The sequence below is a fragment of the Balaenoptera ricei genome, chromosome 9 (assembly GCF_028023285.1).
Source record: "Balaenoptera ricei isolate mBalRic1 chromosome 9, mBalRic1.hap2, whole genome shotgun sequence".
Lineage (NCBI taxonomy): Eukaryota > Metazoa > Chordata > Mammalia > Artiodactyla > Balaenopteridae > Balaenoptera > Balaenoptera ricei.
In genome coordinates this window covers 24,626,849-24,651,157 of record NC_082647.1, presented here as the reverse complement: position 1 = coordinate 24,651,157, position 24,309 = coordinate 24,626,849, and the positions used below count along the sequence as shown (strand labels likewise).

The 24,309-nt window shown below is 40.4% G+C and overlaps 1 protein-coding gene across 1 annotated transcript in view; it reads left to right on the top strand.

The window, feature by feature from the left end:
• The window catches only part of SND1 (staphylococcal nuclease and tudor domain containing 1), a 412,864-nt gene that overhangs the window by 43,901 nt on the left and 344,654 nt on the right, over positions 1-24,309 (top strand). The window contains exons 4-9 of the mRNA XM_059933468.1: positions 2,510-2,588; positions 11,378-11,538; positions 12,334-12,425; positions 13,048-13,206; positions 14,484-14,590; positions 16,869-16,959. Coding sequence (XP_059789451.1) covers positions 2,510-2,588; positions 11,378-11,538; positions 12,334-12,425; positions 13,048-13,206; positions 14,484-14,590; positions 16,869-16,959 — 689 coding nt within the window. The remainder of the gene's footprint in view (positions 1-2,509; positions 2,589-11,377; positions 11,539-12,333; positions 12,426-13,047; positions 13,207-14,483; positions 14,591-16,868; positions 16,960-24,309) is intronic.

Genomic DNA, 24,309 nt, shown 5'->3' with positions numbered 1-24,309 from the left:
CAATCTTCTGTTACCGGACAAGAGACCTCACTGGACTATAGAACGTTTTTTTGGTACAGATATCTCTATGGAGAGACGGCCTGTAAGTGTTCATTTAAATAACCTTAGTCTCCAACTATAAAACAGTCTATTTAAGGTAAGAGGAGCTGACATTTAAAATCTTAAGTTGTTTTTAGAAAGTTTGTTTTTCAAACTGACGCAAATTACAGAGTGGATGTAATTTAGCATGTTAACGTACTAGTGTGTTTAATAGAATCTGGCGCATAGGAGGTGATTGATAAATAATTACCAAAAGAATGATTGAAATCATCTACATCTTTCAGTTTTAAAGGCTTAAATGGCTTAAAGTTTAATATTTTCACTCAGATACTTTAACCAACTCTCACTGCCAACTGTAATGAAACAGTGCCTTAGCTAATTAATTAGTGTTCATATATTTAGCCTATTTTATGGCTACCCTCTTTTTCGTCTTTTGTTTTTGTTTAGAAAAAAGATTTTCTTTTGCTCTATGTAGATAGATAAAAAATTTATTTAACTATAGTTGATTTACAATATTGTGTTTCAGGTGTGTAGCTTCAGATTCTTTTCCACTATAGGTTATTATAAGATACTGAATATGGTTCCATGTGCTATACAGTAAATCCCTGTTGTTTATGTGGCTACTCTTTTTATGATGGAGGAGAATGATAGAACTTGAGAGTTTGTGGTTAACCCAGAACTTATTAAAAAAAAAGAGAGAGATGATTGATTAGTCTTCAACTTTTGGAGAAAATATAGTCACCCACCTGCTCTGAGTACCAGCCCCAATTGTGACTTGATCACAGTCATACCTTGATGAGTAATAAGCAAGAATCAGATCTTTTCCCTACAAATTCCCTGTTTTCAGTATTCTATCCACCACATTTTGTTACCTTCTTTGGGAGTTTGGCCCAGAGAATTGTATTTTTCTCCCTTTTGAAGGAGCAATGAACGCATTTAGAAGTGGGCCAGCCAGCAGCCCTTTCAGAGCACTCTGTGCCAAGGAACTGTCCGAGAGCTGTTGCGTTTGCCGTTGACTGGCGATTTTATGGCCGTTCGCCTTGTTTGTACCAGGCCTTCATTCTTTCTACCCCCGACCTCTTGACACCTTACTGCTCAACTTTCCCCATCATTGTGGAGTCTTTCCTTTTGACTTTCCACTCTGTGGGGTTATTCCTGTTGCTTCGAAAGAACCAGTGTAATATTTACTGATGTCAGGTAGCTGTGTGTGTCTGTGTCTGGCCTCAGCGGTAACCTCAGTGGAAAGGTTCTTGTGATCCACGCTCAGCTTCAGAACCTGAACGTTCTTCGCGTGAACATCATTCATCTCAACTTTTTTTTTTTGGTAGTAGGAACAGGGGCTTATGATTTGCTTCAGAAATTTGGACAGGGCTAATGGCAAGGCATTTAGGTTGAGTTTGGGGGTGGTATGTAAACCTGTTGTTGCTTGCGGAAGTCTACGTATAGTGTACTGAATACATAAATCTTAGAGAATTTTATTCTATGCTGACGTTACCTATCAGCTAGACTGCTGTGTTTCAGTTTATCTAGGAGCTTGTTCTCTGCTATATTAAAGATTTTTAAGTGGTGATTCCCTCATAGGTGTCTTCTTTTATCATTTTGGCTGACAAGCAGAGATTTAAGAGAATACAGAGAGCCTAAAAGCTTTTTCAATAGCATGGAAATGCAATGAATGTTTCAAGTGCTCAGGTGGCACCTAATCAGGTTGTGTTTTATGTTTCACTTCATTTTTCTTGCCTGCTCTGAAGGCTGCTGTGTGAGATTGGAAATTGAGATGCTGTCCCCTGCATCTCTGAGAACAGGAGAAAGAGTTTGTCAAACGGTGTAGCTTGCTTGTCTTGGTGGCCTCTTGGAGCAGAGAACAGGACATCCTGAGAGGAACTGGACTTGCTGGTGTGAAACATCGTAGGCAGTCCTAAGTGAATCTGTCTGATCGTCCAGGTGGGGGGCTGCCTTTTGATTCTGTTGTGTGGAATTCCTGCTGTGTGCTTGGCACTGCGCTTGGTGATTTACACACATTTAATTCTCACAAGAACCTGTCTCGGCAGGTACTCTTCCCATTTTATAGATGAGTACGTGTATCAAGATGCTGAAAGACCTATTAAGCGGCAGAATTTGCATTTGGTGCTAGGCCTCTCCTCCTTAGGTCAGTGTTAGTTATCCTTTCCTGGGCTGCTGCATGTGTCTTGCTTCCCTGTCAGTCTCCTGGAATTCCTGAGATTGCCTTTGGCTCAGGAGATACACTAGAAAATTAGTCCAGAGAAGATTTATAGACCTCTGGGTCCTAGAGACTAGACATTTTGGGGGAGAAGAGATTTTTCGGAAAACCCAACCCTACCTTGCTGCCTTGTCCCGTTCGCTGGCAGCATCATTCCTTGAAGAACTAAGGGTGAAAGTGGTCCCATTAGAGCTCTCTTGCTATTGGAGATGGATTTAAACACAAGATTCACACCTCTTTTTTCCTCCTCAGATACCAATGGGGAAAACATTGCAGAATCTCTGGTTGCAGAGGGCTTGGCCACCCGGAGAGAAGGCATGAGAGCGAACAAGTAAGTGTCCATTACTTTTCTGTCTGACTTCCTCCCACACCACTGTGAGAACTGGGGGAGTCGACTCTACACTGGCTTTGCTGCATTTTCATTCCTGCCCCCGACGTAAAATAGGTAATATCTGGTGTTCTCATGGCTTCTAGGGTATTCCTGCCCAGGTGTACGTGTGTATTTTTCTGAGCGAGGATGTTACTCAGCATTCATTAATGGCATTTGATGTGTGTAATTCAAAAACGGGCTTGGAGACGAAGCAGTGCTGTTCTTATATTCATAAGAATCAGTAGACTTATGCCTTACACTGTAGATATTGAGTTCCGGAGTATTTATCCATCCATCCCCAAATATTTATTGAGCATTTACTATATGCCAGGCTGTGTTCTAGACACTGTGAATATAGCAGTGAACAAAGACACTTAGTTTCTGCTAACAGTTTAACAGGGCGACAGACAACAAACCAAACAACAAGTAGATGTTCGATATTATATGAGGTACAAGGAATAAGTAAATGTAATATAAAGCAGAGTGAATAAATCAAATTCCAAGCAAAATCTGCTGCTTGGAATCTAGCAAAACTGACAGGGGCTCAGTGGTTCTGTTTTAAGGTCAGGGAAAATTTATCGCTCTCCAAAGCCTTTTAGGTCTGTTTTGGTTTATGGATCTGTAGATACTTAAGTAATAGGTAAAATGTATTTGTTGTTAGTGGCAGTGTGAATTTGTTAGAAATGATTTTTAGGTATGTAAGGTTTATAGTGCATACATCATGTTAGGTTCACTCAGTAGGATGGGTTGCAGCGGGCTTTAATTAACACTTTAGTCTCTGAAAAGTGTAAGCTACATCAGTAATTTGGAGGCTAAAGATACTGGGTTTTTTTTGTTGTTGTTTGTTTTTTTAGTTTTATTTTATTTATTTATTTTTTTGAATTTTTGAGTTTTATTTTATTTATTTCTTTATACAGCAGGTTCTTATTAGTTATCCATTTTAAACACATCAGTGTATACATGTCAATCCCAATCGCCCAGTTCATCACACCACCACCCCCATCCCCCACTGCTTTCCCCCCTTGGTGTCCATACGTTTGTTCTCTACATCTGTGTCTCAATTTCTGCCCTGCAAACTGGTTCATCTGTACCATTTTTCTAGATTCCACATATATGCGTTGATATACGATATTTGTTTTTCTCTTTCTGACTTACTTCACTCTGTATGACAGTCTCTAGATCCATCCACATCTCTAAAAATGACCCAATTCTGTTCCTTTTTATGGCTGACTATATTCCATTTTATATAAGTACCACATCTTCTTTATCCATTCGTCTGTCCATGGGCATTTAGGTTGCTTCCATGACCTGACTATTGTAAATAGTGCTGCAATAAAAACTGGGGTGCATGTGTCTTTTTGAATTATGGTTTTCTCTGGGTGTACGCCCAGTAGTGGGTTTGCTGGGTCATATGGTAATCCTATTTTTAGTTTTTTAAGTAACCTCCATACTGTTCTCCATAGTGGCTGTATCTATTTACATTCCCACCAACAGTGCAAGAGGGTTGCCTTTTCTCCACACCCTCTCCAGCATTTGTTGTTTGTAGATTTTCTGATGATGCCCATTCTAACTGGTGTGAGGTGATACCTCATTGTAGTTTTGATTTGCATTTCTCTAATAATTAGTGATGTTGAGGAGCTTTTCATGTGCTTCTTGGCCATCTGTATGTCTTCTCTGGAGAAATGTCCATTTAGGTCTTCTGCCCATCTTTGGATTGGGTTGTTTGTTTTTTTGATATTGAGCTGCATGAGCTGCTTGTATATTTTGGAGATTAATCCTTTGTCCGTTGCTTCATTTGCAAAAATTTTCTCCCATTCTGAGGATTGTCTTTTCGCCTTGTTTGTAGTTTCCTTTGCTTTGCAAAAGCTTTTAAGTTTCATTAGGTCCCATTTGTTTATTTTTGCTTTTATTTCCATTACTCTAGGAGGTGGATCAAAAAAGATCTTGCTGTGATTTATGTCATAGAGTGTTCTTCCTATGTTTTCCTCTAAGAGTTTTATAGTGTCCGGTCTTACATTTAGGTTTCTAATCCATTTTGAGTTTATTTTTGTGCAAGTGTTCTAATTTCATTCTTTTACATGTAGCTGTCCAGTTTCCCAAGCACCACTTATTGAAGAGACTGTGTTTTCTCCATTGTATGTTCTTGCCTCCTTTGTCATAGATTAGTTGACCATAGGTGCGTGGGTTTATCTCCGGGCTTTCTATCCTGTTCCATTGATCTATATTTCTGTTTTTGTGCCAGTACCATATTGTCTTGATTACTGTAGCTTTGTAGTATAGTCTGAAGTCAGGGAGTCTGATTCCTCCAGCTCTGTTTTTTTCCCTCAAGACTGCTTTGGCTATTTGGGGTCTTTTGTGTCTCCATACAAATTTTAAGATTTTTTGTTCTAGTTCTGTAAAAAATGCCATTGATAATTTGATAGGGATTGCATTGAGTCTGTAGATTGCTTTGGGTAGTGTAGTCATTTTCACAGTGTTGATTCTTGCAATCCAGGAACATGGTATATCTCTCCATCTATTTGTATCATCTTTAATTTCTTTCATCAGTGTCTTATAGTTTTCTGCATACAGGTCTTTTGTCTCCCTAGGTAGGTTTATTCCTAGGTATTTTAGTCTTTTTGTTGCAATGGTAAATGGGAGTGTTTCCTTAATTTCTCTTTCAGATTTTTCATCATTAGTGTGTAGGAATGCAAGAGATTTCTGTGCATTAATTTTGTATCCTGCAACTTTACTAAATTGATTGATGAGCTCCAGTAGTTTTCTGGTGGCATCTTTAGGATTCTCTATGTATAGTATCATGTCATCTGCAGACAGTGACAGTTTTACTTCTTCTTTTCCAATTTGTAGTCCTTTTATTTCTTTTTCTTCTCTAATTGCCGTGGCTAGGACTTCCAAAAACTATGTTGAATAATAGTGGTGAGAGTGGACATCCTTGTCTTGTTCCTGATCTTAGGGGAAATGCTTTCAGTTTTTCACCATTGACAATGATGTTTGCTGTGGGTTTGTTGTATAGGGCCTTTATTATGTTAGTTAGGTTCCCTCTATGCCCACTTTCTGGAGAGTTTTTGTCATAAACGGGTCTTGAATTTTGTCAAAAGCTATTTCTGCCTCTATTGAGATGATTATCTGTTTTTTATTCTTCAATTTGTTAATATGGTGTATCACATTGATTGATTTGTGTATACTGAAGAATCCTTGCATCCCTGGGATATATCCCACTTGATCATAGTGTATGATTCTTTTAATGTGTTGTTGGATTCTGTTTGCTAGTAATTTGTTGAGGATTTTTGCATCTATATTCATGAGTGATATTGGTCTGTAATTTTCTTGTTTTGTAGTATCTTCGTCTGGTTTTGGTATCAGGGTGATGGTGGCCTCATAGAATGAGTTTGGGAGTGTTCCTTCCTCTGCAATTTTTTGGAAGAGTTTGAGAGGGATGGGTGTTAACTCTTCTCTAAATGTTTGATAGAATTCACCTGTGAAGCCATCTGGTCTTGGACTTCTGTTTGTTGGAAGATTTTTAATCACAGTTTCAATTTCATTACTTGTGATTGGTGTGTTCATATTTTCTATTTCTTCCTGGTTCAGTCTTGGAAGGTTATACCTTTCTAAGAATTTGTCCATTTCTTCCAGGTTGTCCATTTTATTGGCATACAGTTGCTTGTGGTAGTCTCTTAGGATGCTTTGTATTTCTGCGGTGTCTGTTGTAACTTCTCCTTTTTCATTTCTAATTTTATTGATTTGAGTCCTCTCCCTCTTTTTCTTGATGAGTCTGGCTAATGGTTTATCAATTTTGTTTATCTTCTCAAAGAACCAGCTTTTTGTTTTTTTCATCTTTGCTATTGTTTTCTTTGTTTCTATTTCATTTATTTCTGCTCTGATCTTTATGATTTCTTTCCTTCTGCTAACTTTGGGTTTTGTTTGTTCTTCTTTCTCTAGTTCCTTTAGGTGTAAGGTTAGATTGTTTATTTGAGATTTTTCTTGTTTCTTGAGGTAGGCTTGTATTCCTATAAACTTCCCTCTTAGAACTGCTTTTGCTGCATCCCATAGGTTTTGGATCGTCGTGTTTTCATTGTCATTTGTCTCTAGGTATGTTTTGATTTCCTCTTCGATTTCTTCAGTGATCTCTTGGTTATTTAGTAGCATATTGTTTAGCCTCCATGTGTTTGTGTTTTGTATGTTTTTTCCCCTGTAATTGATTTCTAATCTCATAGCGTTGTGGTCAGAAAAGATGCTTGATATGATTTCAATTTTCTTAAATTTACTGAGGCTTGATTTGTGACCCAAGATGTGATGTATCCTGGAGAATGTTCCATGCGCACTTGAGAAGAAAGTGTAATCTGCTGTTTTTGGATGGAATGTCCTATAAATATCAATTAAATCTATCTGGTCTGTTGTGTCATTTAAAGCTTGTGTTTCCTTATTAATTTTCTGTTTGGATGATCTGTCCATTGGTGTAAGTGAGGTGTTAAAGTCCCCCACTATTATTGTGTTACTGTCGATTTTCTCTTTTATGGTTGTTAGCAGTTGCCTTATGTATTGAGGTGCTCCTGTGTTGGGTGCATATATATTTATAATTGCTATATCTTCTTCTTGGATTGATCCCTTGATCATTATGTAGTTTCCTTCCTTTTCTCTTGTAACATTCTTTATTTTAAAGTCTATTTTATCCGATATGAGTATTGCTACTCCAGCTTTCTTTTGATTTCCATTTGCATGGAATATCTTTTTCCACCCCCTCACTTTCAGTCTGTATGTGTCCCTAGGTCTGAAGTCGGTCTCTTGTAGATAGCATATATATGGGTCTTGTTTTTGTATCCATTCAGCAAGCCTGTGTCTTTTGGCTGGAGCATTTAATCTATTCACGTTTAAGGTAATTATTGATATGTATGTTCCTATTACCATTTTCTTAATTGTTCTGTGTTTTTTTGTTTTTTTTTTAATGGGGAGCATTTTCTTTTTTTTTTAAATTAATTAATTAATTTTATTTATGGCTGTGTTGGGTCTTTGTTTCTGTGCGAGGGCTTTCTCTAGTTGTGGCAAGCGGGGGCCACTCTTCATCGCGGTGCGCGGGCCTCTCACTATCGCGGCCTCTCTTGTTGTGGAGCACAGGCTCCAGACGCGCAGGCTCAGTAATTGTGGCTCACGGGCCCAGTTGCTCTGCGGCATGTGGGATCTTCCCAGACCAGGGCTCGAACCCATGTTCCCTGCATTGGCAGGCAGACTCTCAACCACTGCGCCACCAGGGAAGCCCTCTGTGTTTGTTTTTGTAGGTCCTTTTCTTCTCTTGTGTTTACCACTTAGAGAAGTTCCTTTGGCATTTGTTGTAGAGCTGGTTTGCTGGTGCTGAATTCTCTTAGCTTTTGCTTGTCTGATTTGTCTGATTTGCTTGTCAGATTTGCTTGTCTGATTTGCTTGTCTGATTTGTCTGATTTGCTTGTCAGATTTGATTTGTCCATCGAATCTGAATGAGATCTTTGCTGGGTAGAGTAATCTTGGTTGTAGGGTCTTCCCTTTTATCCCTTTAAATATGTGCTGCCACTCCCTTCTGGCTTGTAGAGTTTCTGCTGAGAAATCAGCTGTTAACCTTATGGGAGTTCCCTTGTATGTTATTTGTTGTTTTTCCCTTGCTGCTATCAATAATTTTTCTTTGTCTTTAATTTTTGCCAATTTGATTACTATGTGTCTCGGCGTGTTTCTCCTTGGGTTTATCCTGTGTGGGACTCTCTGCACTTCCCAGACTTGGGTGGCTATTTCCTTTCCCATGTTAGGGAAGTTTTTGACTATAATCACGTCAAGTATTTTCGCAGGTCCTTGCTCTCTCTCTTTCTCCTTCTGGGACCCCTATAGTGCAGATGTTTTTGCATTTAATATTGTCCCAGAGGTCTCTTAGGCTGCCTTCATTTCTTTTCATTCTTTTTTCTTTGTTCTGTTCCGCAGCAGTGAATTCCACCATTCTGTCTTCCAGGTCACTTATTTGTTCTTCTGCCTCAGTTATTCTGCTATTGATTCCTTCTAGTGTATTTTTCATTTCAGTTATTGTATTGTTCATCTCTGTTTGTTCTTTAATTCTTCTAGGTCTTTGTTAAGCATTTCTTGCATCTTCTCGATCTTTGCCTCCATTCTTTTTCTGAGGTCCTGGATCATCTTCACTATCATTATTCTGAATTCTTTTTTGGAAGGTTACCTATCTCCACTTCATTTAGTTGTTTTTCTGGGGTTTTATCTTGTTCCTTCATGTGGTACGTAGCCCTCTGCCTTTTCATCTTGTCTGTTTTTCTGTAAATGTGGTTTTTGTTCCATAGGCTGCAGGATTGTAGTTCTTGCTTCTGCTGTCTGTCCTCTAGTGGATGAGGCTATCTCAGAGGCTTGTGCAAGTTTCCTGATGGGAGGGACTGGTGGTGGGTAGAGCTGGCTGTTGCTCTGGTGGGCACAGCTCAGTAAAACTTTAATCCGCTTGTCTGCTGATGTGTGGGGCTGGATTCCCTCCCTGTTGGTTGTTTGGCTGAGGCAACCCAACACTGGAGCCTACCAGACTCTTTGGTGGGGCTAATGGTGGACTCTGGGTGGGGTCATGCCAAGGAGTACTTCCCAGAACTTCTGCTGCCAGTGACCTTGTCCTCACGGTGAGACATAGCCACCCCTCCGCCTCTGCAGGAGACCCTCCAACACTAGCAGGTAGGTCTGGTTCAGTCTCCTATGGGGTCACTGCTCCTTCCCTTGGGTACTGATGTGCACACTACCTTGTGTGTGCCCTCCAAGAGTGGAGTCTGTTTCCCCCAGTCCTGTTGACGTCCTGCAGTCAAATCCCGCTGGCCTTCAAAGTCTGATTCTCTAGGAATTCCTCCTCCTGTTGCCGGACCCCCAAGTTGGGAACCCTGATATGGGGCTCAGAACCTTCACTCCAGTGGGTGGACTTCTGTGGTATAAGTGTTCTCCAGTCTGTGAGTCACCCACCCAGCAGTTACGGGACTTGATTTTATTGTGATTGCGCCCCTCCATCGTCTCATTGTGGCTTCTCCTTTGTCTTTGGATGTGGGGTGTCTTTTTTGGTGAGTTCCAGCATCTTCCTGTCGATGACTGTTCAGCAGTTAGTTGTGCTTTCGGTGCTCTTGGAAGACAGAGTGAGAATATGTCCTTCTACTCTGCCATCTTGAACCAATCCTGGGTTTTTTTTTTGTTTTTTTTTTTTTTAGTTTTTGACTGTACCACGCGGCTTGTGGGATCATAGTTTCCTGACCAGGGATTGAACCTGGAGCCATGGCAGTGAAGAGTCCTAACCACTGGACCGCCAGGGAACTCCCTAAAGATGCTGTTTAAATCATTAAATCCTTGTTGTATTATGACTGTAGCTGTAGAAGAAGCTTTAAATAAATCTTTGCATGAACTGTACCAATGATGGGGAGGAACAAAGGCCAAAATGTGCAGTTTGCCTCCTTCCTGCCTTCACAGACTTTGTGGTCAAGTCATTCACCATATACTTCTTTGGTCCTTTCTGACTCCAAAGAGTCATTGGTAGAGCTTATAATTGGGGTGTGGGCATGTGGGAATTTGTTTTATTCCGACATTTGTCTTAGGTCCTGATTTTGGAAGCATGCCAAAGTTGTATCTTAAGGACAATTGCTGGCATGATTACTGTTGCAGTGTTTTTTGGAATCCAGTTTGTAACCAGAATGAAGAATTTTTAAAAAGCCCAAAGCAGTATTGTACCATCTCAACAAAATATCTCCCCTGGAGTCCCAATCCTTTTTTCTCTGAAGTTGTCTTGATTTAAAGCCTTCTTTTCTCAGTTTCAATGTTTGCTTCTATCTCGAGCTACATTTTTTTTTCCCCTGTGTAATTCTGGCAGCAATTTTGGATCTCTGAAGCTGATGGTTTTTTTTTTTTTTTTTTTGTGGGGAGGAGGGAACGAGCAGTACTGAGGATTTCTGGCTTGAGAAATTGTAGGTCAGGAGTCCCTGCTGAAAATCCCTACTGATCAAGGTGGGAGGTTCAGTTTCTGCAGATGGCTGTTGATGGAACGAGGCGCTGACATCGTGGAAAGGCTTTCCAGGTTCACTTCAGCTCAGATACGTATGAGAGAGAAGAGCAGAGCTATTTTGGGTTTGGTTGTTTTGGGTGGTCTTTTGGGTTTTTTTTCCGGTCTGTCTACTGACTTTCTGGCTGCTCTTGTATGTAGTTTGGTTTCCTGTCTAATGAAGGAGTCTTCCATCTTCAAATTGCTTTGCTTAGCTGGCCTTATTGAATGTGTAAGTAGTTTTGGGGTGACATTATCTGTAATGGTATTTGTTCTGCATTCCCCAGCCCTGTTCTGCAGACAACAGGGAGTAAGGGTGGTTCTTAGTCACTTTCCCTGCACTGTGTCCTGCTGAGCTCTGCCTGGATTCTAGTTCCTGAATCTGGGGTGCTTAAATGAAGCTCTCCCTCCTGGAGCGGCTCCCTTCTGAGCCACCAGCTTGTTCTCTTGTAATCACTGAAGGTGGCAGTACCGAGACGTGTGTTCTTTGGATACTCTCATTAAATGCTGTTATGATTGAATCTTTTGTTTGAGGGAATAAGTCTGAAATCCAGAAGTTGCACTCATGATGGGTTTCTGTTTATAGGCCTGGGTCTGAAGCCACAGATGTGAAACAAACTCTTTGGTCTTTCCAAGGGGAGAAGTTGCTGAAGAAACCCAGAATCAAAGATGAGCCTGATGTTTGTGTTGTGAATTCACTAACCGCATGTGTTTATTCTTTCTCACGTCCCAGTCCCGAGCAGAACCGGCTTTCGGAATGTGAGGAGCAAGCAAAAGCAGCTAAGAAAGGAATGTGGAGCGAGGGGAACGGTTCACATACTCTGCGGGACCTCAAGTACACCATTGAGAACCCCAGGCACTTTGTGGACTCACACCACCAGAAGCCCGTTAACGGTGAGGCCGTCGGGAAAAGACGGATGTGACTCAGGGTGATTCCTCTCTGTTTGCTCTTGAGCTTCTGGAGGTTCATAAAACCAATTCTACTTTAGTACCCAAGGGAAATTGTTCAGGGTAAAACAACACCCTGGTATTTTGGAAGGGAGCTTGAATCCAGTTCATATAGGTTGCATCAGATGTATTTTGCTGAGGTTAGTCCTTTGCGGCTACAAGCTAGTAAATCGCTGGTAATTTTGCACATGGGGGATCTTCCTGTTTTCTCTACCTAAATACTGTCCCCAAAACTTCAAGTTAGAAATGTGTATTCTGTGTATAGCTAAACACATATGCGTGTGCCCATGTGCGTGCATGCATGCGCGCACACACACACACACACATACACACGCACACACACATTCTGTATAGTTCTCGGTCCTACTTTGAGATCGTATTAACTTACAGACTCAGTAAAATAAAATTATTACCAATCCTGAATTGTTGTTATTTTTTTGCCAGGCACTCAGTACACAGATAAGCTTTGTTATCCGTAAGCTAGGTTGCTTAGGTATAAGCCATGACGTCCCAGAAGGTTCAAAAGACGTAGAAGTTGGTCTGAACCAAATCCCCCAGGAATAGTTTGGGCAGGAGTCTGTTGTGTGAACACTTGTGACGTACTGGTGCTTCGTCACCTCTTGGAGGGATGCTTTCTTGGGGTTTGGGGGAGAGGAACTGCATTCCGGGCAGTTTGATTGTGCATTGTTTATCCTCGGCATGACTTTTGCTATGACTCAAGGTGTTTGTTCTGTCATGCAGCTATCATCGAGCACGTGCGGGACGGCAGTGTGGTCAGGGCCCTGCTCCTGCCCGACTACTACCTGGTCACGGTCATGCTGTCAGGGATCAAGGTCAGATCATACATTGGGCTACGGGGTGGTGATAGGGTTTGTGGAAGCGTTCAGTGACAGACTCTTCTACTTGGGGACTTCGTATGTACTGTTTCTTTCTTGTATGGGCCGCTAACATTGACTAGAGTACTTTAAACTTCGCAGTTGGACAGTTCTAATTAGATCAAATAAGACTTTATTTTTTAAGTACTCAGGGTCTGTTTGGAGTGGGCTGTGCTGAGATTGTTGAAACCTAGAGAGGAGGGGATGGGAGGCTCTGAAGTTTGTTGAGTGTGGCTCGTCAGTATAAAATACCCATTTTGATTAAAGAAATAATCAGGGATTTAAAGCGAGGCAGTGGTGAATCTCTTCTTGGCAAGGGGTCATTTTCAAGTATTGATATAATTAAGATGATTTTCCCCATGGTAACATGAGTTTTGTTTGCTTTACCAAGAAGTGTGAGATGATGATACTTCTAGTTGCATTTTATCAGTATGCTTTAAAAAGGGTTGGAAGACCTGATTTGAGACCTTTCCAAGCTCCGCTTTGTGGGGTTTGTGCTTTTTGGACGGTTCCCTGTGGCCTGAGCGAGCCCAGCACTCACATTAGGCTGCGTCACCCACTCGCCTTACTTTTGCTTTAGTGCCCAACTTTTCGACGGGAGGCAGATGGCAATGAAACACCAGAACCTTTTGCCGCAGAAGCCAAATTTTTCACCGAGTCTCGACTGCTTCAGAGAGATGTCCAGATCATTCTGGAGAGCTGCCACAACCAGAACATTCTGGGTACCATCCTTCATCCAGTGAGTGTGCCTGTGCAGACTGGGCCACATGGGGTGTGTGTGGGGGCGGTTCCACTTGGGGTTTGAAGAGCTGTAGTTTGCTTTTCTTCTTCCTCTCTGTATTTATGAGCCACTGAAATATCTTGGCAGGATTATCATCTACTGATTTTGAGGCCTTTTCTAGGGTGTTATCAGTTACCTGATAGAATTGGACAGATCTGCAACTTTGTACTTTTAGAAAACTCATCTCAGTTTTTACTGGGTTTGTAAGGGGAGGAAGGACTCTAGCACTTATTTTCCCGAGGGCTGGTCCTAAAGCTTGCCAATAAGAAAGGTGGGAGGTTGCCACATCAATGAGAAGTGGTGATGAAGCTTGTAGATGGGATTGGTGAGGTTAATATGCAGGTCTAGAAGTTAGCTATGTGGAGTTTTGGTAGAACTATGAAGAGGAAACCAGTCTATGGAAAAACTGTTCCAGGCCTTAGCCAGTTACTGCCTAACTCTGCTTTTGAGTAGGAACTAGGTTCTTTAAGTTCTTGTGGTTCTGACTATTGGGAGTTTTACTCTGTTGTATACTTTGGTAGGTGGCGTGTTCTTGGATGGGAAATGACTTTGTTTTTTAACACCCAAGTTTAAGTAGATTTTCATTATTGTAACCTCTATCCAATACAGAATAAACTATTGTTACTCTTTGGCTAAAGAATTCTTCCGTGATGGCAGTTGTGGAAGGCTGGCTGGGAGGCTTGGTTTGGAATGTGCCAAGGTCATGTCTGTTTCTTCTGGAGTGCTAGCTGTCTGCCAGAGCCCTGCCAGATGGCTGGCTCTGTGTCACAGTAGAATGTGAATTGTAATTCACTGGGCAAAATGTAACTTAAGTTATCCCTTACTCAGCCTGTTCTTCAGCTTTCCCCTTATGAAAAGGGGAGTAAGTGCTGATCTCAGGGAAGGAAATAATAGGTATAATCTCTACTGAAGATTAACATCCTCTGCCCACAAGAAGAGCTATTGAAATGTCAATTCCATTCAATGCCGCTAACATTTATCCTACCCCTGTTAAGTGAGAGTTACTGTGCTGGGTGTTGTGGGATGTGAAGCCAAGGCTGTTGAAAGGAGTCGCAGAGCAGCATCTCCCCTCTTATGGCTGATTTCTTAATGAGAGAAATGGCTCTTCTTTTTTTTCTTTTTTAAACTGCAAAATAGATTGTGGCAATGTTAATCATGTCAGAAGTCTAGAGAAATGGATTCTCTTGCAATAGAATCTAATCTATGCCTGCTTTCTCACGTGCCTCGTTTTTCAGAATGGCAACATCACAGAGCTCCTCCTGAAGGAAGGTTTTGCCCGCTGTGTGGATTGGTCGATTGCAGTTTACACACGGGGCGCAGAAAAGCTGAGAGCGGCTGAGAGGTAAGGTCTGTCGGGGAAGCCTTCCAGCCAAGGATCTTGGTAGGGATCTTCAGGGGAAGAAATCTAGGGATCTTCTCTCACCCATCCATGTCAGTGTAAAGGATTAGGGAAATTCCAAAAGAGGCCAGGATCTCAGAGAGGAGTGGCTTACTTGTAAGTCTCCAGGTTCAGTCTAATTCAGAGCTGTATACTAAGGGCCTAGATTTTTCACTCAGACATTATTCTTCACCTGATTTGCTTTCTTAGTGTTTTCAGTACACTGTTTTTCCAAGCCCCTCACTTAAATTCCAGGTTTTAGGCATTTGAAATGAAATAAACTTGAGGCTTATTTGAGGACAGTGAAAGAGCTTATCAGCTACTTCCCGACATACAGGCTGGAGCCAGGCATATGATGGAAGGATAGAGCTGGTGGGTCCCCAAACAGAACTATCCAATGTTGTTGTGAGGCCTGATGTCCTAATTTATCTAACAGTATGTTGTAGTTATAAATGCTAATGCAACTGTGAGGTGTTTTTGGCTAGGTGCCTCATGGTTAAAGCAGGTGTAGCAATAACTGATTTCCAGGCAAATGATAGTTGGATATTGCCAAGATCAGTGGCTGTTTCAAAGTGTTTCCAGGTATATAGGTGAACTTGATGCTCCTGATGGAGCAGATGGAAGAAGATGAAGCAGGTAGATGAATAGAGATGATGTTCTCAAAGTCCCAGCAACTGCCTCCCGGGATACATTTAGGTAAAGGCCAGGACCACTAGTGATGACATTCCGCTCAAGCCTGTGTGGCTTATTTCAGAGTCATAAGACTACAACGGTCTTGATACCTTCACATTTTTGCCTTTGAGGTGCACAGCTAAGAGATGTGCAAGAACGTGAATTAAATGACTGTATTTCCCCTTTGTTAGCTCTTTTACAGCTTTCTATACCTGTAAGCAGAAATACTTGGAATTTTTTATCTGGGCCATTTGATATGGCATGCCTGACAAAGGTAGACTGATTGAAAAAACACAATGATTGTACAGATTTTCTAGTATTTTTATGTTCCACAATTAAATTTGAAAGATACAATACCCTTATCAAGCACAGCCTTCCAGATACCTCTGATTATTTCATGATGCTCAATTTTTTTTACTGTTGTTCAGAAAATCCTGTAAGTCTATTCTAAATTATTATTTTGGTTGGTAGTTCTTTTTGCATTCTTTAAGTTCCTGCCTCTCTCTGAAGAAAGTGAGTTACAGTGACAGTAGTTTCTACATGTTTTATAACATCTATAAGAGATTTTTAAGAGTGCTCATCATTAAAAAACAGGTTTAGACCAAGGAATGCAAATCATATTTCAATGATATGATTACTTGCCTGTTGTTTTGCATGCTGTGTTAGACTTGCTTGCATTGTTGGTAAATCTGTATTGAAGTATTTCGCGTGCTTTACAACTACTACATGCTGCTTTTAGAAGTTGCAATACTGTTTTCAGAAATAATAGTTTAATAGTCCCTTTCCCCTCCATCCATTTATTTCTAAATAAATACTTCGACAGTTTTTCATATATATATATATATATATATATATATATATATATATATAATATATGTGTGTGTGTATATATATATATTTTTTTAAAAAATCTTTGCACGTATTCCCTTTCCCTCTTAGTCTGACTCAAAAAATGTCTCCTGGGCTTAGTACTCTAAAACAAATTTCTGCCAACGTGATTTTTTACCTTCTGGCAGTGAAATTCTATTGGATTTTTGTCCATTTTTCATAATCATTAGTTGCACTAGAGTGACAATTTTGTTCTTGTTTTCCACGTGGGATTTGGGTTGCTGACAACCTTTTTATAATTCAAATGGAAATTGAGCAGGCCTATGCTTTTTAAAAAATGTATTTGTTAGATGTGTGTGTTCTCCCTCCCATTTAAGAGAGTAGTTGCTCTGTGTTCATCATTCCAGCGCCTGGCATTTAGTAATCGCTCAGGAGGTACTTGATAAGCCAAAAGAGCTAATTATTGAGGTGGACTTGTACTGTCCAGACTCAGAAAAGTGTACACCCAGACCTCAGCCTATCAGCCATGGGTTTATGCTATATATGCATCTTGGATAGTTCCAGTTGCTGTACAGTTTTTCTTGTGGTTGTCATGCTTTGTTCAGGTTTGATTGGCTGTTTCTCCTGGGTGCCTTGTCTATGAGATAGGATAGGATTCTGTGCTGTTTGCTCCTGTGGTGATGGTGGATTCCATTGTTGACCTAGTCCATCTGAGTGATTTGCATCCTTGCTTTGTTTCCAGGTTTGCCAAGGAGCGCAGGCTGAGAATATGGAGAGACTATGTGGCTCCCACTGCTAATTTGGACCAAAAGGACAAGCAGTTTGTTGCCAAGGTGAGTCATTCTCAGCATCTGGAGATGCACTGTGGACGATGTCAGGCTAGTGATAATACAGAGCTCTGAATAATCAGTCGAGAGCTGAAGCATTTCTATTTTGAGGCAAACCACTGCATGGCTTGCATGGATGTGTGTGCATGATTGCATGCACATGTGTATTTATTGTAGCGGACTTAGAAACTATAAGAACTTAAATTTCTTGCCTTGAATTTGCATAACTTCATTAGAAGTTCATGGGTTAAAGTTGTAGACATTGACCCCTTGAAATCTGTCTCATTTTCTGGAGGTTCTGTCCATTTAGCAAATGACATTCTCTTAGATTTCTTTTTTCTTTTTTTGGCCATGCTACGCGGCTTGCAGGATCTTAGTTCCCACCAGGGATTGAACCTGGGCCAATGGCAGTGAAAGCACCGAGTCCTAACCACTGGACTACCAGGGAACTCCCTCTCTTAGATTTCTTATGCCCAAGTATATATGACTTCAAATTTCTCTTCTTTCTGTTTTGGGACTCTTGTGGATTTGAATTTTTTCTAATGTGATGTGTTTTGGGTTTTTTTTGAATATTTGAATTTCATTTTATTTATTTTTTATACAGCAGGTTCTTATTAGTTATCTATTTTATACATATCAGTGTATACATGTCAATCCCAATCTCCCAATTCATCCCACCACCACCACCTCCACCCGCCACTTTCCCCCCTTGGTGTCCATGCGTTTGTTCTCTACATCTGTGTCTCTATTTCTGCCCTGCAAACCAGTTCATCTGTACCATTTTTCTAGGTTCCACATACATGCGTTAATATACGATGTTTGTTTTTCTCTTTCTGACTTACTTCACTGTGTATGACAGTCTCTAGATCCATCCACCTCTCTACAAATGACCCAATTTCGTTCCTTTTTATGGCTGAGTAATATTCCATTGTATGTAAGTACCACATCTTCTTTATCCATTTGTCTGTCCATGGGCATTTAGGTTGCTTCCATGACCTGGCTATTGTAAATAGTGCTGCAGTGAACACTGGGGTGCATGTGTCTTTTTGAATTATGGTTTTCTCAGGGTATATGCCCAGTAGTGGGATTGCTGGGTCGTATGGTAGTTCTATTTTTAGTTTTTTAAGGAACCTCCATACTGTTCTCCATAGTGGCTGTATCAATTTACATTCCCACCAACAGTACAAGAGGGTTACCTTTTCTCCACACCCTCTCCAGCATTTGTTGTTTGTAGATTTTCTAATGATGCCCATTCTAACTGGTGTGAGGTGATACCTCATTGTAGTTTTGATTTGCATTTCTCTAATAATTAGTGATGTGTTTTATTGAGGGCTCTCCACTGATGTGTCCTGGGATGGATTTCTCTGATGTGAACTAGAGCTACTGGATAGAATGTTTGGGTCCAGCAGGAGTGCTGTAAAAGTGTTTTTTCCTTCATTGTGGGGTTTGGTACCTTGAGTGTTAGAATCTGTAGTAGACCTCGCTTTCCCGAAATTGCTAGTGTTTTTAACTTATTGTTACTTTTGGCAAGACATAATGGAAGCTTTGTCTTTATGGACTTAAAGTGGTTAAATATCCATATCCTTGAGCTTGAGAAGTGGCTGTCCTAAAAATGTCTAATAGTGAGTTTAAGATGCAAAGCCACTAGGTGGCACTGTCAGTCTGAAAAATCCTGGAATGCTTTTTCTTGGAATGGTAAAATTTTAACAAGTCTCCGAGGAATTGGCTGAATTTCTTCACTTTCTTTTTTATGATGCCCAAAGTAGTAGGTCACAGAATGTTCAAGCGGCCCCTTCCCTCTTCTGGTAGATGGTCTCTAAGCAGCTGTAAGGTTAAGTATAATTGTGACTTTTAGTGGACGTTAGTGGGAGGAGCCCCTGGTTGGATACTCCCTGTGCGTCTTCCACACCTTGATGAAGACCAGAATGGACCCCTGCTTCTTTGTGTGAGGACCATACTAGCTTGGACACTTGGACATGGCTGCTCTGCCTAACTGAAACTTCCTTGGTGTGTTTATGTTTCCTATGATCTGTTCTAAAGACTATACTGCACAATGAAAGGATGATCATTCACTCACCAAGGAGGCAGGCGTTCCATTGTTCACCATCATCACTTTGGGCATCTGTGATATTAGTGATGTAGATGACCCTTGGGAGGGTCTCATTATCCTGTACTGTCCCTAGCAGCCCCTCCTCAGTTGAAGTTGAGTTTGTAGAGAAACCTAGCAGATTTTGAAGGGTTTTTGGGCCTTGGCTGGTTGGGGAACTAAGGCATTGCTGAAGAAAAATCCTTCAGCTAAAGGATTAAACGATTGAGTCAGTGGCTTTGCATTTTTCTTGAATAGGATTTTATTGATAACTAGAAAAAGGAGAGCTTTAGAACATTTATAGGACATGTCTTCCATTTTTAAAAATCCAGGATCCCAGAATCTATGTTTTGTCTTTTTTGTTTTGTTTTAAAACAGGGTGAGGCATTTTTTTTGCTTTTGTTTTTAATTACAATGAAGTTTTATTTGTTACAATGCCAGAGTAGAGGAGATTGCCTCTAAAAGCCAACTGATTAAGGATCCTGTAGTATCCTAAACATAAATTTAGGTCATTTGGATATAGACCTGTTCAGAGAGTAGAGAGAAAAAGGTGTTTATAGGTAGATAAATGGTTTTTGAAACTTACTGAATTTTGGAAATTCTTCAGCATTATTTTTGTTTGTAAAACAGGAAAAAACATAAAAAAGAAGGAAAAACACTCATACTACATGAAGTTACTACGACACAGATTTTTTTTTTTTTTTTTTTAAAACAAAGTTGATCATACTGTCAATCTCAGAGGTTGGCAAACTATGGCCCACGGGCCAGCTTTGGCCCGTCACTTGTTTTTGTGTGGCCTGTGAGCTAAGAATGGATTTTACATAGAAGAAAAGTTCTGTGGCATATTGAAATTATATGAAATTCAAATTTCAGTGTCATGAGTAATTTGGCACATAGCCGCGTCTGTTCGTTTACATATTGTTTAGAGCTGTTTTTGTGATACGGTGGCAGAGGTGAGTGGTTGTGACAGAGACCAACCATATGGCCTGCAAAGCCTAAAATATTTGCTGTCTGGCCCTTTACTGAAAAAGTCTGCTGACCCTATCTATACCAGTCCTACTCAGAGTACCTTGATATGATATAAGGAGCTTGAGCCAGAATAAACCAAGGCATTGCTGCTTTCATCAAGAAAATCTTGCTACAGAAAAAATGTCAGCAATGTTCTCGGTCATGTAGTTGATTTATGTTCTGCTACAAGCGCCTTATCTCATTGCAGACTGGCAGCCACTTTTGAATAGTCCTGACTTGTATTCTTTTGTATATAATTTTTAAGTTTGTAAGTTTTTATTTTTAAGACGTAAACATTTTTAAAGAACTCTAGGGTCTTCTTAAGAAATGTACTGTCTGGGGGCTTCCCTGGTGGTGCAGTGGTTAAGAATCCACCTGCCAGTGCAGGGGACACGGGTTCGATCCCTGGCCCGGGAAGATCCCACATTGCCACAGAGCAACTAAGCCCATGCGCCACAACTACTGAGCCTGTGCTCTAGAGCATGCAAGCCACAACTACTGAACCCATGTGCCACAACTACTGAAGTCTGTGCTCCTAGAGCCCGCGCACTGCAACGAAGAGCAGCCCCTGCTCGCAGCAACTGGAGAAAGCCTGTGTGCAGCAACGAAGACCCAATGCAGCCAAAAATAAATAAATAAATAAATAAAATTTAAGAAAAAAGAGTGGTGACCTCCCAAAACAGCACTGCAAGGGCTGAGTCACTTTAAAAAAAAAAAAAAAGGGAAAAAAAAAAGAAATGTACTGTCTGTTTCCCTCTCCCTTGAGGCAGCCATTTATGTAAACATTTTTAAAGAACTCTATTGTCTGCTTAAGAAATGCACTGTCTGTTTCCACCTCCCTTGAGGCAGCCATTTTCAACTCTGCTAATCCATGTCTTGGAATAAAATGTTACATTGCTCGCTCTTGATTTTTCAGGCATAACCCCTTTTCCTTCACAGGATGGAAGGTGAGGATTTAGTTTTTTCACACATGGGTGTGCATGTACTTTTCTCCATGCTTTCTAATAGAACTGTATCATAATTCTGGCTCAGTTAGTATTCAGTGTTTACTTTGTAAATGCTATCACTTCCGAGCCATATAGCATATTATGACTACTTTTCATTTCCTGCATGATTTTTTGTTTTCCCTGGAGGTAATTATTTTTAAATTTCTATATATATCTTTTTCGTACTTATTAATTCAACCCCCACATTCTGCCTGTCTAAATCTCTTCTCAAGACATTGATTCAGTCTGTTATTCTTTATCTTTTTCAATACTACTTTCCAGGAGCCTTGTAACCTGTACCAGTCTGGATTAGTTCTTTTTTTTTCCTTTTATGAAGCTGTCATCTTTCGATTTCTTTACCATTATCCTGAGTTTTTCTTTGCCTCACTCCTGGGTTGGTACTATGTTTGCTGCATCTTTTGGCTTCTTTATGATTTATGACTTTATTTCGGTGGCACACATTCTGTAGCTTCTTGGGAAAAGAGTGCTTGGTAGGTAAATTTTTTGAGACCTTTCATATCTACTCTGTTATTACACATGATAGTTTAGGTGGGTATAGAATTTTATGTTAGAAGTTATTTTCTTTTAGAATTATGAAGGCATTGCTCCACTGTCATTTATCTATTGGAGTTTTTTTTTTCGTGTATTTTAGTGGTCTGATCTCTCATCCTTATGATATATTTTTTATTTCTGTAAGCTTTTAGCAAATTCTTCTTTATTCTGAAATTTCACAATGCTGTGCTTTGTTTATCCATGTGTGAGCACGTTGTGGTTTAATTTTTAGTCCTTTATGTCTGGGAATTTCAACTATTTTGTTGTTGATTTCCATCTAGTTTATCTGCTCTCTATTTTTCTAGAATTCCTGTTTGGATGTTTGACTTCATGGACTAGTCTTCTAATTTTTTCTTAATATTTTCCATCTTTTTGTCTTGTCTTCTTTCTAGATATCTTCGTATTTGTCTCTCATCTCTTCTATTAGATATTTCATTTATGATGCTGTATTTTAATTTCTAAGAGCTTTCTTTGTTCTCTGAATGTTTCTCTTATACTGTTTAAAAAAATAACATGTAATACTTATTTCAGAGATGAATATCATCTGTTAGGTTTTTGAGGAATTAATAATAATTTTTTGAAGATTTTTTTCTCCCCGCATAGTCTTTGTTGTCTAAGTTGTTTTTAATTCTCTTTGGTTATTTTGATCCCTTATTTTCCATATTAGAGGCTTTCCTCAGATATCTGGTGATCCTTGGTTGTCTCTCTCAAAGAATTAGGTATTCAACACTGGCTTAAGAGCAATGAACTCTTATGTATGGGATTTAGGGTATACATTTTGAAATCCAGGTGCTTCTTACATAGATTTTAAACCAGTCCTAGTTTTGGGCCTTATTTTCATCCCCCCTTGAGGTTCCTGATTTGGTAGTTTCTTACTCTTGGGTAGGGGAAGTCTGCAGTATAAATCAGAAAGGCTATTTTCTTTTCTCATCACTAGCTCAGGATTTAGCTTTTGTGAGTCTGTGGAGTCAGTTACCACTCATCCCTCTGGTTTCCAGCTTCCAAGCTTTGTTGCTATATTCTTCTCTTCCATTATCTTTGTCCTTTTGGGCTTTTGGCAAAGAGCAAAACAAAACAAAATAAACAGCCCCCCAAACCCTTTATTTCTGTGTAGAGGTATTTAGGGAGAGTAACAAAATAAGTATTTGAACTTGCTTTATTGTTCATAGTGTTCCATTATAAGGCTGCATCATAATTTATTTAACTAGTCCCCAGTAAGTTATTATGTAGTTTATCACTTTTCCATTTTTTAGAAAATGGAGTGAATCTCTACATAAATGGCAGTTATTTCCTTAGGAGTATTTTGGAGGATATTTGCCAGATAGCTCCCCAGGAATGGTAACTAGTGTATATCCCATGTGTGTTCATTTTCTAATATGTTGTAGAGCAGAGCTTGACCAACTTTTTCTTAAAGGACTATATAGTAAATATTTTAGGCTTTCTGGGCCATATAGTGTCTTTGCAACTACTCAATTCTGCCACTGTAGCAAGAAAACAGCTGTGGGTAATATGTAAATGTGGGCGTGGCTGTGTTCCACTAAAACTTTATTTACAAGAGTAAGTGGTAGGCCCTTGGCCACAGTTTACCAAACCCTGTTGTAGAACATGGGATATCAGCATTACATGTAAAAGGGAAAATGATCTGTATTTCTTTTCACAAGCTAGAACCCAGCTGCAGTTTTGTAGTCATTTTGCCTAATTTAAAACATTTGTTAATGACAAACTACTCTTTCAAGGAAACCTGAAAAGGTCCTAAGGTGCCTTGAGCTTTCCCTAACATAGTCTGACAGTCCTGCAAGTTCTCACTGAAGGATTCTGCTCTGAGCCTGATGTGACCCTGAGGCCTGAACAGAGTGACTGCTGAAGAGAGGACCACTGCCACCCAGGAATTAATTGTACAGGGAACAGCTAAATAGCCTGCAAAGCCTGCTAAAGGTGACCTGGGAACTCTTTAACCGGGTGCCTCTGGGACCCTCTGGGTGACTTCTGGAACTGATGCAAAGCTGTAGGTTGGAATGTTGGCCGAGAGTCTCACTTCTGAGAAATTTGAAACTCAACGAAGTATTCCCTGGGTACATGTGGCACTGAAAGACTGGTTTCCATTCTCTGCTTAAGCAGCTTCTCTTCTTAAGGAAGGAAATGCTAGAGAGGGCTATCCTTGTCTCTCCAGGTTAGCAGAGAGGCATGTTCACTTCACAGCGATTAGCTGAGCCTACTTGAGACTTTTGTGCCTGTCGTGGCTTGCCAGTTTCCTGCCTGCCTTCCCTGTGGCGTTTTAGCTGGTCTGTGCTGTTTGTAGCCATATGGTCCCTTGAGCACGTGGCTTGCTTGGCTTCCCTGTCCCTGCTGCTGGATGCTTGGGCCTTGCAGATTTCACAGACTGAATAACACCTGCGGGTGGGGAGAGGGGGTGGAGTCTTCTCACTGCCTGGCCTGGTAAGATAGAGGCCGCTAGCTTGGTTCTCTGTACCAATTGATTGCTTAACCGACAGAGCCCCAAACTAGGTGCTTTGAGAAGATGCAAAAGAATGAGAAGTGGTTCCCGTTCTCAGGGAGCTTATTACCCTTTAGGGCTTCGTCTGGGAGATAGCCCTCAGTAGTTAACTGTGTGATATTGTTGGCCATGTCCAGTTTTGGAGGTCAGGTTATAAGCTATCCATGGATGCAGTGGATTCTAGCACTTATTTGGTTTGGCCCTGATGATTTTTTGCTGTGCAAAAATGT